The sequence below is a fragment of the Macrobrachium rosenbergii genome, chromosome 8 (assembly GCF_040412425.1).
Source record: "Macrobrachium rosenbergii isolate ZJJX-2024 chromosome 8, ASM4041242v1, whole genome shotgun sequence".
NCBI lineage: Eukaryota > Metazoa > Arthropoda > Malacostraca > Decapoda > Palaemonidae > Macrobrachium > Macrobrachium rosenbergii.
The window spans coordinates 48,423,626-48,439,255 of NC_089748.1; the positions used below are offsets into that span (position 1 = coordinate 48,423,626).

The 15,630-nt window shown below is 35.6% G+C and overlaps 1 protein-coding gene and 1 long non-coding RNA gene across 4 annotated transcripts in view; one reads left to right on the plus strand and one right to left on the minus strand.

Moving 5' to 3' along the window:
* Nucleotides 1–15,630, minus strand: part of LOC136840819 (cytoplasmic aconitate hydratase-like) — a 70,403-nt gene that overhangs the window by 20,015 nt on the left and 34,758 nt on the right. For all 3 annotated transcript variants that reach the window (XR_010853744.1, XM_067107742.1, XM_067107741.1), the window contains 6 exons: nucleotides 13,604–13,736; nucleotides 13,124–13,253; nucleotides 12,603–12,733; nucleotides 12,112–12,283; nucleotides 10,977–11,077; nucleotides 10,714–10,830 (listed from right to left, as the gene is read on the minus strand). Coding sequence is in view for 2 of the 3 variants with exons in the window: in XM_067107742.1 (XP_066963843.1) it covers nucleotides 10,714–10,830; nucleotides 10,977–11,077; nucleotides 12,112–12,283; nucleotides 12,603–12,733; nucleotides 13,124–13,253; nucleotides 13,604–13,736 (784 nt within the window). In the remaining variant the exon portion in view is untranslated. The remainder of the gene's footprint in view (nucleotides 1–10,713; nucleotides 10,831–10,976; nucleotides 11,078–12,111; nucleotides 12,284–12,602; nucleotides 12,734–13,123; nucleotides 13,254–13,603; nucleotides 13,737–15,630) is intronic.
* On the plus strand, nucleotides 4,345–7,938 carry LOC136840822 (uncharacterized). Its single transcript, XR_010853745.1, has 2 exons — nucleotides 4,345–4,993; nucleotides 7,702–7,938. It is a non-coding gene; the product is annotated as an uncharacterized lncRNA (long non-coding RNA).

The following is a 15,630-nucleotide window of genomic DNA, read 5'->3' on the forward strand; positions in this document are numbered from 1 at the left end:
AAGACGATGGATACTATATAATAATAATAATAATAATAATAATAATAATAATAATAATACTGACCACTGCTGGTTTATCAACCTTTACATTTATACAATTTTACTGCCACGTGTAATTGCGTTACTAGATAAATATATACCTACACGACTTTAAAGGAATTGTACTTTCGTGTTAAATGATTCTCAGATGCTCGAGAAAGAATATATTATGCTGCCTTAGGATTTTTTCCGTGACTATTTGAAAACAAACAAATATATTACCCATACTTTGAAGTCCCTAGCAAGACCAGCTACATTGTTCTAAAACTGATTAATTCCAGACTTAGTTTTATAAAGAATGCAGCCGAAAATACTAATACAGTAAAATACAGATATCAGCCTCGACAAGTAAATACGGAATTATGGCAAGAAAGAAAAGGAAGCGACCAAGGGAGGAAGAAGATATGGCCGTCTCCCATCCACCACGTTTCAGGGAGAAGCACAGCCAGTAAGCAAGTGTGGACTTCGGACTTTGGTCCCGACTCCCGAGGCACAACCGAACCTACGCAGGATTTCAAAAGATTGTTTCCAGATATGTAAAGATATATCACCGCCACTGATCATTTCGAGTTCATTTTGGTTTCAGAAAGGTAGTGGAGCAGTAAATATATTTTATATGAATTCAACATGTCTGTACACAAATAAAGTTATTAACCCGTGAGAAGAGAGAGAGAGAGAGAGAGAGAGACGTGACCTAGAATTGCACGTAAACAAAAGCACGGGCTTCAAATATGTGTTAATGTAACAGGAAATCCTTAATGAAAGCTTGAGCAGGCAGATTCCTGTAGCTCCTGATACGCAGTGTCTACTGCCACAATAATGTACATAATCCCCCCTCTCTCTCTCTCTCTCTCTCTCTCTCTCTCTCTCTCTCTCTCTCTCTCTCTCTCTCTCTCCGTACGAAAAGGTTTAATATACTGACATAATGCTGATGACAAGAGGAATTTCAAAATAGGGTATAATTATCCTATGGAAAGAGAATTACACATTAAAATGCGTATCGAGACAAACTCCTATTATACATAATATGAAGACTTCTGTATACTAATGTGCCTCAGTTCAATATTACGGAAGGAAAAGCATTTATCAACGTTTCACAATCGAAAAGGCAGGTGAATAATATCTAAATAAATATCAAGACGAACCTCTTCTCCAAGACCTTGCTTTTCTCAATCACTTCACGATACAGTGATGCATTGTGGATATTGACCACGCTGCCTAATCAACCCTTCTGACGAAATAAGTCAAAATACGTCAACTTTGTCGAGATTCTTGAATGGCTCCTGGATTCAACTGGGCCAAAATAACTTTGATGTTTATAAGCACATTCTTAACAGCAGCGCATTCTCAAGGGTATTGGTGCTGTTGACAAATACAGACGGAAACTGGAATCGGTCGCTGAAATTACTAGTCAGCTGACAAACATGTGGCATTACAACGGCTGCCGAAAGGGCCAAAAAAGCGAAGACAAAATGTTTAATGTTTTTCATTAATGTTTGACAGAGACTTCCGTGTCTCTTCTGAGAAGGCCTTTACGCGCGTACGATCCGAAGACTGCAGTATTGAAAGCTTGGTCCTAACATTCCTTGGGTATTAATGGTAGCCCCGGCATTTTGGTTATTAAACTGATGGCTCAAATGTTACCAAAAGCGGACTTTAGAAAAACTTTATATCTTAAATATGTGCTGGGAATTTAGTTTTGACTTTCTCGTGTTCGAAACAGTACTGTGGCATATTAGTAATTCATTAGTACGCTACCATGCAGATAAATGTATCATATTTGGTGGAATCCCTTTGAAAAATAACTGTATAAGATATTCACCTTTAGGTCAAATCATTAGGCTTTCAAGAAGTGTTTGTAGTTCAGTGGTTACTCATTAGGCTTAACTATCAATTAGTCATCACATTAAGACCTCCAATGATTATATATACACATTTATTTATACTGTATACATGCATACATATATATCACTATATATATATACATATATATACTGTATACACATACATATATACAGTATATATGTATATCTGTATATATATACATATATATATATATATATATATATATATAATATATAATTTCATTACCTTAATCAAAACTTGAAGTACAATCTCGATAAATAATTTTCAACGTAGCTTGACCAACATCCTGGAAACATCTGAAAGGTAATTGGACTCAAAGATCTTGACCAAAAGAAACGAAGGTCTTACGAACTGATGACTTACAGAAAATACTGCTGAGAGAGAGAGAGAGAGAGAGAGAGAGAGAGAGAGAGAGAGAGAGAGAGAGAGAGAGAAAGTTTTATTTTATATGAAGTGGTTTTACATCTAAAAAACGGGTTCCTACTCACACGTCACTAGTGACCATTGAACTAAAATTAACTACTGTAATGTTCAGCGAAGTTAATAATAAAAAAAAAAAAAAAAAAAAAAAAACATGACCTAAAAAGGGAATAAATTGAATTTGAGTTCCGCGTACTCCTGTCCTTAAATATAGGCGCCATTTTGCAATGAGTTGATTAGAAATGGTTCGCCAAGATTCTTGGGTTCGCTAAGATTCTTTGGAACTGAAAGCGCTTACAGTTGATGGGCACTGTGAAGATATTTATATTTTCTCTCTAAATATCTACCATAATTTTCAATTGGGGATCTTATTCAAGTTTCAGCTATCAATACCTTACCATCATCGCCGATTCAGATTTTAGAAATTGTCTACATCTATTTTATCAGCGCTGAAAGAGCTTGAGAGAGTCAAGCAAGTTCCTAGAAGTTGCACTATTAAACAATTGTAACGAGAGAACAAATATCGCTTTTCGTCATCTACGCGACTTTCAAGTCATTAACCAGAAACTTCGTACATCGCTGTTATATCAAGCTTAAAAAAAAAATAAAAAAAATCACTACATTTTTATTTTTCTCTCAATCTTCACACACATCGCTTGGAAGCTAACTGCGCAGAAGGGTAGGCCTATACGTCAAGGTACTGAGAAGTTCTTCAAACGAAACTGATTACATTTCACAAAGTAATTTCACTGCATTCTCAACTACACAAAAGAACCTCCTCTATGATTTCCATAACCAAAATACACGCACATACCAAATACGTATCAAATACTTGTGGACAGTGGGGTTATAGCTAATAAAAAAAAAAACCTATGCTTAAGAATATATGGCAACTATGACATACCCTTCTGCGTAAGCAGAAAATGAATCATACCACGCGCAAAGTTTTCAAGAAACTTCAACTATAGTCACCTTACAGTAAGCTTTGAAATCAGTCATTTAAATAAACAAACGGCGTCACCGTACCCAGTCATGCGAATCTTATCAGTTATCCTGATATCTATTTATCTGAATATCAGTAAACATCTGGACGGAGTAAGAATCGGTTAGAATGATAAGTCAGGGAGATACGGAGGCAATTCGATGCTGACGGTGTGTGTGTGTGTGTGAGAGAGAGAGAAGAGAGAGAGAGAGAGAGAGAGAGAGAGAGAGAGAGAGCGTTCACAGCAAAGTGATAGACTTGCTTCACGTATGGCTGGAACGTATCACTGAAAGCAATTCACGCTAATGTATGTATGTGGAAAGTTTTCTCATATTAATGTACCAAATTTTGCTACAGATGTCTGCCAACTAAAACTGTTTTAAGGGTACAAAGGTTTATACTGAGATTTAACTGCCCTTCACCACATGTAATATTTACTTTACGAAGTGCATGGACTATTAATTCCCCCTCCCCATTTTTTTTTTCTACAAAATCTTACTTCAAGGTTTTTCTAAATATATGAGAGATTCATTTTCAAAAGTAAAGTTTTTTTGAGCCAGAGACTTATTGTTTCATAAAAAAAAGTACCCTGCTTGCCCACATTTAAATGTAATCGTACATAAAGACTTTCTACATTGGGAAAAAAATATGCGCTGTTGAAACAGTACTATCGAGGCATGTAATGTTAAAAGTTTCATATACATACATAATACACACATACATACACGCACGCGCACACACATATATATCTATACATATATGTATGTATGTATATATATTGCTGTATACATAATATAAAGGCATATAAGCATCCGAAAGGGCAAGAAAGCATTTCGTGAAATCGGGAACACACTAATATGTGATTGCAGTTTAATTTTTACCCAATTACTTTAACTAGCTATAACTTATCTTTGATTTTCTAGAAAAAAAAAACATATTTAAATTGCTATTATAAAAGTAATTTGTGAGAGAGAGAGAGAGAGAGAGAGAGAGAGAGAGAGAGAGAGAGAGAGAGAGAGAGCATTTGTAGTCTTGATTTCCGAGAAATTGAGAATTACTAATTCTGAGGCCAAAAATTCGTATGAATTAGTTCAAAAGACAGCCGTATTGTTCAATTTCTTTGAAAAGTAAGTCAATTCTTTTTTTAATACTGCATATCGAAGTAGGGGACCTGATGTATTAAACTTGTAGATTTAAGGAAGCAGTTTCCCCCCCCCCCCAACAACTCTCCAAACCCCTCCTATCTCACTGTAGGAAAGGGTAAGGGAAAGTTGACGGCGAACTGTAATCTCTTCACTCTATCTACATCGCCAAGTCGTTGTAAATCCCTACAACCTCTTCGAACTGCCCTCCACATTTCAAACGGACCAATCAGACGGCTCGAGCAAGTTTAGACCGATCTCGACCAATGAAAAGCCGAGGACCTGACCCCAGGCGCGGCTAACCCAAGCTTCCCAAAGCCCAGAGCGGAGCCCTGACCTAGAGCAAAAGGCAGGACGCCAGTCAGAAGCACTGAGGACGTCGAGGAAGAAGCAAGTTTCCAGTCTGCACACCTAGAATCTGCTTGTGGGGATTTTGTGACAAGAAGCATCTTGTATCAGGACGCCACAGTGCCCACTGCACTAGTTTCAACTTCTGGCTGAGGAGGAGAGGTATCTGTCTTCTAGTCTGTGGGTCAGAGTTAAGGTATGTCTCTTAAGGTTCATAACAGTGAAATCAATTTCGAACGCCAGCGAAAGGCAACCCTTAGCTTTATTTATGCAGTCTTCATTGAGGGCCAATCTCATAGCTGATGGATGACAGTATAGGATGAGTGAGTTTCTCGTCCATGTTATTTTCCATTCATGACTAGATTCGACACTCGTCCAATGCTATCACCAAGTATCAACGAAACCTGTCTTTTATTATATTTAAATCTGCAAACGGATGACCATATATCTACGCCATCGTCGCCGGCCCTGGAACAGTCTTGGGTACTTCTCTTTGGTGGTTTAGCTGTATGAGAGCTGTAATGTAAATTCATAAAGCTAGGCCAGCAGGGGCAGGTATCCAGGAATTAAGAGATCCACTGGTTTTTAGAAAGTGTTAGATGACTGGACGGCTCGTGTTTCCAAGGAGTTCATCCTTTTGGGAACTTAAACTGTGAATGTGTGACGTTACTTTCATATCACAGTTTCAAGTAGACCAAAGGACATCTGCCTCTTTTCTCCAAGTACGAGATAAACTGATCTTTTAGAAAGAATGTCCCGCCTGGACCCGACATCGGCGTCGCGTTTGGGTGAAAACTTCCTGGTGTAAACGCCATTTGTATTGATAGAGCGCCACCGGTTGAGTTCACCCCAACACGCGCGTCGAAAGATCTCCGAGAGAATAAACGGTTTCACCGACTGACATCACATGATTTTATTTAAGAATGCAATTCAGTGCAACTGAACCCCTTCCTCATTTGTGATTGCCTTATTCATAAATTCGATTTTCGTTACAAACGTTATACAACTGTCAAAACTAACCTGCATTTCCCCACTGTTAAATCTTCTCCAATCAACTCCGTTCGAGTTTTCTCGTTTTTCCCCATTTTCGCTGTTTAATCTTTTTAAATGTATTTTCATAATGTCAAAAGCGTTTCTGGTTAATTATTGTTCGTTCTGATGTATTGATAATATAAATCCTCGCCTGTTATCGCATCTGAAATAGTTTAAGCAAAACAACAAAGGTCCCGAGTGCATTCCAATCCCCTTCATTTCCTTCTGTTGTTTTGAACTTCGTAACGACATCGCGGTAGATGTTTGTCCCCTTCTTATCTACCTCACTGTCCATTACCCGCGTTGGGAACTGTCACCTGCTTTAATGAGTAGTATATATTGTCGTAAAAATAAAGTAACTTTTTGCATAGACTGAAAGCTTCATATAAATTAGAATAAATTAGTGCTGGTTAGTTAATTATCTCATAAAGACGAAGACTTCAAAGCATGTCAGTAAATCCATTTCTCTTCCCATACCCCGTTCCCACGCAGATCTCTTCCCCCCCCACCCCACTGTGCCCACCGTACTTCGCACTGATGGAAAAACAAGTTAAATCTCTCTAGCGAAAATGGGTCTTAAATCGACCGTCACAAGAACTCATTTAGGCCATTTCAATATTCGACCAAGCTGTGATAGGCCGGGAGGCCAAACGCCGGCCTAAGATCGTTGGGATATGGGGAGTGAGGGAAGGTTCTAAGGATTAAAAGACAGCTGCAGCGACCTGATCTGACCTGACCCCCCTCCCCCCCAACTCCTTTGTTGTAGGGCGAACAAGCCTAATCACCTTCCTCACCAGCGAGTTTGGCAGGAACGAAAATGGTTTTACATTTCAGGATACTCTTTCTAAAGGTTTTCGCGTAAACTGTACTTGAAACGAGATCTTCCTCACGTTTCTTACATTAATAGTAATGAATTAATCTTTTACTTAATCATTCTTGCCACTAGTTTTAACTTCCGGAATAGAACCCTTTTCTAAATTAGTGCTCATTTACGTGAGATTTTAACAGTAATTGCTTATTCATTTTATGGTCATTCTAATTTTTAGCGTTACATATGTGTGCTTAATTTTCAGTGTAACGTGTGTTAGGAGCTAACATTTCTTTTCAGTTGCGTTGTCTTGCCCAACTATGCTTTTGATGTAAAAACGCATTGCGGATGGCTGTATTGCACCTCAGGTACGAGTTTGGTTTTAACTGACTGCTGCAAAAGACGTTCTTGCACCCAGAATAGAAGGTACGCTGCTAGGTTGACTGAGATCTGGTAGTGTAATCATGTATCATCACCGGGTTTTTTAGTCACCTATCAGAGTAGCCTACCCTAAATTCTCCAGATACTTATATATGGTTTTAAAGTCAATTTATAAAGGATAATGGTTTAGACACGCTACTTGATTTGTTGGGCAGTTACAAGCTATTTGTCTTTCATGTATGTGTTTTGAATTATAGGTGTTCGTGTTTATTCTGTTGTGTTTACAACACGTGATTATTAAAACCATGAAGATGTTCTTAACGTCAAATGTGGCAAGACAAATCAAGTGTTAGTAAGGTGTGTGTCGAACTAGTACATGTTTTATTCCTGTCCCATGACTAGATCGCTCACTCACCAAACTGTGCACCTGACTTTACAAAAGGACACCCGCTGGAATTTTTACTACATATCCTGTTGAACAGCTCACAAGACCAAAAAGCAGAAGAGGATACCCGCTAGGTTGACCAAAGCCCGGTTATGTATTCGTGACGTCATCACCGGGTTTTTTGTCACCTAACGGAGTATTCTATAAGTCTCCAAAAGCTATTTCTAAATTTTTTTGTATACAAGTTACAGGACTGTAATTGTTAATGCTGGTCTCTAAAATCTGTCTTTATTTCCAGGCACACCACAATCAGTTTAAAGGTTGCAAAGAGTTTTGAAGTCTGTCCATTTCCTTTCCTAGCAAGAAAAAATGATTGACCCGAGTCACGCTGATCAATGTATGTTTTTCGAAGGTTCTTCGAACTGGTGAATTTTCTCTTGGGTTTTTACTGGTATATGTTTTTATTTGATACTAGATTTCTCCTGAGAATTGTTGCAAATTGGATTGTATAATTTACAAATAAAGGAACACTATTAACCTACTTGTTTTGTTGACCCATCTTTGAAAGTTAACATTGGGTAAAAAAATGTCAATTGTATGGAACCCTGTGTACGAATGCGAGGGAAAAATGGACTAATGGGTGCAGAGGTACAGATAAAGTAAAAAAAAAAAACTGAAAGGGTGCAGATGATTGCTTGGCACATATGTAAGGGAAAAATAAATGTATTTCTTAATGGAAAAAGTACATAGGAACTACAAGAGCTGGTAATAAGGTCTTGGGAACATTACCTCACCCTAATTCTGGTGTTTGTAATATGTATATTCCTCATGATTATGGTACAGAATATGGTAAATTCCTTGCTTTTAAACAAAAAGAATGTTCTTTAAAACAGTGTTTGTTGTGTACAATAACTTAGATATAAAGGAATGGAAAAAACACTAATGAAATAGAAAAATATGAATTTTGGTGGTATGGAGGACAAGACAAATTGGGGAGTGCAAAACGGTCCAAAATTAAATGGCAGATGTAACAGAATTTGCAGTACCAAAGCAACCCAGAAAACACAATAAAAAAAAAAAATCTGGAACCATTTAAAGGACATATAAATGCAGCAGAATTGTTTGTTGTGATGGGTAAAGATCAAAACTTTCATGTTTTGGCTGAAATGAGGAAAATTAAGAAATTAACATTGAAAAGAAAGGCGAATTACTGACAACAGTATAGTGAAAAATTGTGAAGTTTAGATAAAAGGAATGAACAGACTGGATATCTGAAGAAAAACACCATAACCATCTATAAACTGATCACTACAATGCAAAAAAAGAAAAACAAAAAAAAAAAAAAAAATTTTGGAGCATCCCATGAAACAAGATCTATGGTAATGTTTTTTCTTTGCTCCTTTTTCCTTCTTTTCCCAGATAGGAAAAAAATTTTTGGGCATAAAAAAATACCCTTACAATACAAACAAAATCTCCACAGCACTTGAGCACATAGTTATTTACTTAGGATCTCCACAGCACTTGAACATATCACCACAGCACTTGAGCACACATTTACAGAACCCTTGTATTATCTGAAATACATCCCTGGCTTACCGATGAGAAGGTAATTAAGAGTTTTGGGTGTGGGAGAAGAGAAATTCATACATTAAATTGGTCCCAGTCATGCAGCTTGTTCTATCAAATGTGTTTAATGACAAACTACCTAGTGCTATCAGTACCATCACTAAAGTTTTACTGCATGTAGTCTTTTTGCATGATTGCTGTTTTGAAATTATTCTGGGGTAAGCTTAACACTGTACACTTTCTACACAACAAACAATTGGCTAATGATATAACCATATGCTGTGATGTGCCGTGCTGCACTATAAAAAGAAAATTAAATCTATTGAAAATATAAATTACAGGGGAGTCTAGGGAATGTGAAGTGTAATAAAGTTGTACTTACATGTGTGCCTTAATGTTTAACATTACTAGTAATCTGGTTGTGTTTTAATTCCCTTGCTAAGCTTATACATACACAGCATTCATTATACTTACAATACAATCATCTTGGATGTGTTTTGTTTGATGAAACAGTAGTTACATGGTTATGATTAAGTAGTTTTAGAAGGCTAGGCTACTGTACAAAAAGGTCTTGAATGACACATTTTGCTTGTTGACTATTTTGTATTTAATATACACGTTATAAAAAGGTAACATAATTCTTAGTTCTCTGGATTTAATGCAATTTTTAAAGTTAATAGTACATTTTCGTAGGCTAATCACTATTCCCATACCTTCACTTTGGAAGTATTTGCAACTGTCCATGTGCAAAGAATCGAGGGGTTAGCATGTGTACATTACGCATCATATATAAAATCTTCAGGTAACACACTATAGTGCAGTAATGTGTACACACTGTACCAAACAGTACACCTTGTAAAACATACACAGAACATGATCAGAAAAAAACTAATGTGGATTGGTCACTATCAAAATGTTAGTGCCATTATATTTTTATGTACATATTCAGGGCTACAGTATAAAACTACTGTACACCATTACAGTAGTTTTTGCACCAATGAATGACCGTGTATTCCACTACAGCATCAGGTAAATAAGTATACTGTCCAATATTTTAAGCAGTTCTCTGTCTCTATTTCTTTCTGCACTACCTGCATTTCTTTGTCTCATGGTCTTATCCATATGCCTTTCAGTACAGTATCCTAAGAATTATTATCACTTAGTAAACTGGACATTTCACTGTGCCTACATGAATCCCATCTCCATAAGATCGAAAGGAACTCAGTACTTTTTTCCCCCTCCAAAGCATGTACCCACACCACCAAATCATGTGACTACAGTATTACCCTTTTCCCTTAACCCAACCCTTGGAAATCGTTACCCAACTCTGTGCAGGACACTGGCATTAAGCCAATCAGCTTATGTACAGTACTGAAACCTCTCGCACAGCTTGAAAAATTACGGTACACAATAAAACTGCACGAGATCATGGCACCGGACTTTATTTTGCACTTGTTCTTTTAACTGCACAATATCACTTTTATCTGCATCTAAGGTTGCACTGAAAAAGTATGTTTAAGAGTGTAGTATGGAAATGGCAGTATTATGAATTACTTTACTACTTAACCATCAATAATTTAAGACCGAGAACATTTATAGGATAAACACGAGCTTGAAGGTTATCTTAAGATACCCTTCATGCTTGTGTTTGTCCTATATTGTTCTCAGTCTTAAATTATTGATGGCTAGTTATTTGTAACATTCATAAAAGCATATACAGGAAATAAGCATAATCTGTACTTACTTTATTTCCCAGACAAAGGCGGAAGTCCTCGTGCATGGAAGAAACAGGTACTCTATCATGTGGTCTCTTAGGTCCAGATACTGATGGTACTACTTCTGAAAGGTCCATTTCAACCACCTACAAAGAGAACAGTACTATTTATGTTTATGAGACATTAAGATAAAGCCTTTAACACTTTTGTAAAGACTGATTCATTTTAAAAACATTAGCTAGCTTACAGTAATGAATTTTAAAAATAAAAAATGACACAGTATCCCAGTTACCTCACTAAAAACAGGGTCCTGAGTAGCATCACAAAAATTGCGGAACATTTTGACAGCCTTAAGGTAAGCTTCTACTTTGGCAATTTTTTCCTCATCTCGATCTGCAAGTAAAGACAAAGGCAAACTATGTAACAATGATTCCTATACGTGCAACAATAAAGTATCCAGTCATAAACAAAATCATAAATTCAGTCACAACATAGAATAAACAAAGATAACTACATGCAATGTTTTAATTTCATCTTGCAATAAATAACAAATCTCGCATATATTTATCTTAAAAGATATTTATTTTTTCAGAATCTCAAGTTTTCAAATTATCATATCAAGTTTTTAAGAAGCTGTAATGTTAATTAAGCTATGACCTAAACTTACTATAATACTAAGCATATACTATAATACTAAGCCTATTTATAATTATCAATAAATCACTAAACATTTGTGCCTGTAAGTGTATGCCTTACAAAATACCATTTATATACTGTACACCATCCCTAAGTTTAATCAAAATCTTAAGTGTTCTTTTTGTGCACAGTCCTCAGGTTTCATTGTGAAAAAAGATGGCTGTTTTAGTGAAACATGCCCAACAGTACCCATAGCCACTGAATTGCAAAAAGGTTCCAGGCTTGAAAACATGGAAGGATAGTTTATGTTGGTGCTATGCAGCAATAAAGAAGGCATATGATTAGAAACGGCATTATTTACCGAGCAAGCAAATTCTTATGCTCTCAAAAACCAAAGCAGGAGCTATTCTCTATGTTCTGGCAAACAGAACCCTAAGGCACTGGTCACAGCTGTGTTGGTTACTAAAAGGTTCTACCAATGTTTCCTCCCTGAAGTGGAAAAGTGCTTGGAAGATAATACTGTATATAACAGGCTGCCATTTATGGTTTTATTAATTATGCATAATTACATGAAAATTACATGAAAACTTGCATTTACTACAAACATCAATTCTACTGGGAACCTTTTAACCACACATGACCTTGTATCATCACCATAACATTTTCATGCCAGATTTTCCTCTTTAGGGATTATAAACTTCCCAAACATTTACTTAGTTTAACAAGCACAGCTAAAGTACAGTACAGTACTGTATATGAGTTATGAAAATTAATATATGACTTATACTCACTACTTTGTCGAAGATAATGAATGGTAGTGTCATCAACTGCAAAGAAACCTATAGTTGCACCATATTCTGGACACATATTGGAGATTGTGGCACGATCAGCTAAAGATAACTGTTTAACTCCTGGTCCATAAAACTCAACGAACTTCCCAACTACTCCTATTTGTCTGAGATGCTGCAAAAAGAAACATGACCCTTAAACAGATGGAAATGTTACTTGTAAGTAAGTAGGCTACATATTATATTATGATATACCATTTGAAACACAACAAACAAAATATTATCCATGTGGTAATAATTTTCCATATTAAAAAAGCAAAAGGTTCATACAGAATCAATAGTTTGTAGCACAAGAGGCTGCCATGATAATTTTTTGGAGCCTTTAATTTTCAAAATGGACTGCACAAAATTACATAGCAGAAAAAGATAATTTTTCTATGTGGAACTTAAAAGATTTGAAAGACAAACAGAGTATAATACAGCATAATGCATACCTTTGTAATTGTCAGTACAACATCCGTAGAGGTGGCTAAGGGTGAAAGTGTGCCTGTAATACAATAACCTAGTACTTTGGGAAGTACCATGGACACTGCTTGTCCTAGCATCACTGCTTCAGCTTCAATACCTATATTAAAGACATAAAAATATGATTAAAAACTGTAACAGAAAAACAGAACTCGTTACATTTTATACTAACCACCTTTATGACCAAGATCAATAGAGAGTTATTACAGGTAAAAGTATCATTCACACAGCTAACAACAACTTGGATTTATATTCATGTATCTGAAAAGCATGTACAGTAATGGCAATAGCAACCCCACAATCTTTCAGGTACCTGTAACTGAAAAACTGAAAGATTGAGCATCCAGAGACAAAATTCAATTGGAAGACTACCCATTACTGATAATTACAATATGCTTCCCAATGTTTAAGATCACATACTGTTTGTTGACAAAAAATCTTATTTGAATCCAAAGCACACACACTGAGAACTTTTAATTAGTTTCAATACCTCCAACCCCCCAGCCAACGACACCTAAACCATTGATCATCGTTGTGTGAGAATCTGTGCCTACTAAAGAGTCGGGAAATAGCAGCCTTTCTTCATCGAACACCACACGAGCCAGGTACTCCAAATTAACCTAGAAAAAAAAAAGAGAAGTTCTTTTATTTATGCTAAGAGGAGAAATCAAAGGGGATGATATTTTTAGAAAATATAAAATGTTATTTAGATTGTAATTGTTAAATCAACTTTCATACAGAAACTCCATTTCGACACTACCAACACCAACAAAATAACAGTACAGTAGTTGTTAAAATGTATACATTTTAATAAAAGTATATCTTTTAATACATATTCTGCCATCACTTCTCTAATCACACTGGGAAAAAGAATTTTTGTTACAGCTTTCCAGACCTACAATGATCCTACATACTTTACAGCATCATCTGCAAGAGCTGAGATTAGTACGGCATGAAAAAATCACCATACCTGATGAACAATTCCTGAGCCAGGAGGTACAATAAGCATATTTTTTAAAGCTTGGGCTCCCCACTTCAGGAAGACAAATCGTTCGCTATTCCGCTCAAACTCTATCTCCTGGTTCTTTTGCAAAGCATCAGACCTGTAAGTAATCACAGAATTCATAACAGACTGCAATGACAGAAAAACCAAGTTCTTATTTCACCAATTACAATTCATGTTATGAAAACCTGAATGCTGCATAGTATGCAAGTATAAAACTTGAATATTAAACTGTAGTTGGAGGGTATCTCAATCTATTTTTCTTCTTCACCTGTATTCCTACTGTGACAATCTAATTCAAAGTAAATGAAAAATACTGTACAATTATAAACATCAACAGGACCTTCAGCCAAAGATACAATGTTCACCACACAAATGCCCAATTTACATTAAACAGTTACAGATAAAGAAAGCTGATTCATCTATGCTACGAGCTACTAAAAAACTTCAACATTCTAATTAAAAAAATGATACTAAGGAGTGGATAACAATTGAACAAAAAACCAAACATCTAAAATGTCAGTCTCAAACACTAGATAAAAAGCATTTAAACCTTCTACTCATTCAACATTGCAACTACTTACAGTAAAATCAATCATCCACATTTACAAACAAAATTCTTGACACATGAACATACCAAGAGGCATCAACTGAAACTTCTACTAATACCTGACTATGAAACTAAGATATTCAGAACAAGTAAAACATTTTTCAAAACACAGTTCAAACTTCCAACGTATCCTGGTAAACATTCTAGCCACACAATGAATATCCATCTGAAAATCCAGACTTTCAAATACGGAACAAAATGAGCGAGCAACTGTACAACGATCCAACAATGTACAGCATAGCTCTTAAGAGCTTGAATCTACAATTTTCCTTTATAGAATTAAAATGTTATAAAAAATGTCAATATTTAATGTTATCAGCAGCAAAACAAAAAATTTTCAAATTCTGTTAAGAACCAGTACAGTATTACATTTATTGTATTTTAGTACCATATCAATATATTTATGTGAAGTAAAGTCCCACTAACCCAATTTCCAATAACCCAAGTCTCAGGCAATCAAACATAAAACAAATAAAATTTATAAAATATTTTAAAGATCCTCAATGAACCCTTTTGTATCAATTTTAGCAGACTCATGTTCCATGTTCATTTCTTTACCTGTGGCATACATGTAAGGACTGCTGTATTAGAAAGTGCAGTACTTTTACCAAATGTTTTTCTCCCAGTTGGATATCACTAAGAAAGTCAAGGAAAATCAAATAAAACTTCCTTTGAATTAAGATTCTTAATAAAGCATCTGTAGTGAACTTGTAGAAATAAGAGAAACATCTTAAAAAAAGTGAATGATATGTCCAACTTACAATAATCCCTTATGTCAAGGCTCAATATACATGAGACCACAGTGTATGAGTTTATGCATTCAAAAGTGATTTTTGTACCTATGAATGAAGAGAAAGCATATAAATTTCAGAAGAAAATATTCATTTAAGTCATGCAATTTCTCAACTCATTAAGCTTAATTGTTAAAACACTGTTTTTAAGGTTTACATCTTAGAAGAATGGCAGATGCTGTTGTTTTGTATTTATTTATTAATTTTTAGTTATTATTTTATGTTTGTTTTAGTATATAATACACTGTTAGTGAGTCTGTACATCATTTCCCTTCCTAGGCTAAATTTAGGTTTGAAAATCCCTGTAAGATTTGAGGATATTTTCCTGCCATTAATTCCAACCACGTATAACTGACAAATTAACATTAGTGATTTATACTGATATGCAGATGAAAATTTACTGTTTGGATGCAAACATGTGAAATTGATATTTCAAGCTATCCACAGTTATCCAAATTTTTCAGCTATTCAAGAATCCAAATTTTTCAGCTATTCAACACACCTTAAGTCCTGTGCCATTTGGGTAACAGGGGTTTTGTAGTGCAGGGCATCACTTATAAATGGCTTAATGTGACTGCCAGATACTAAAATTT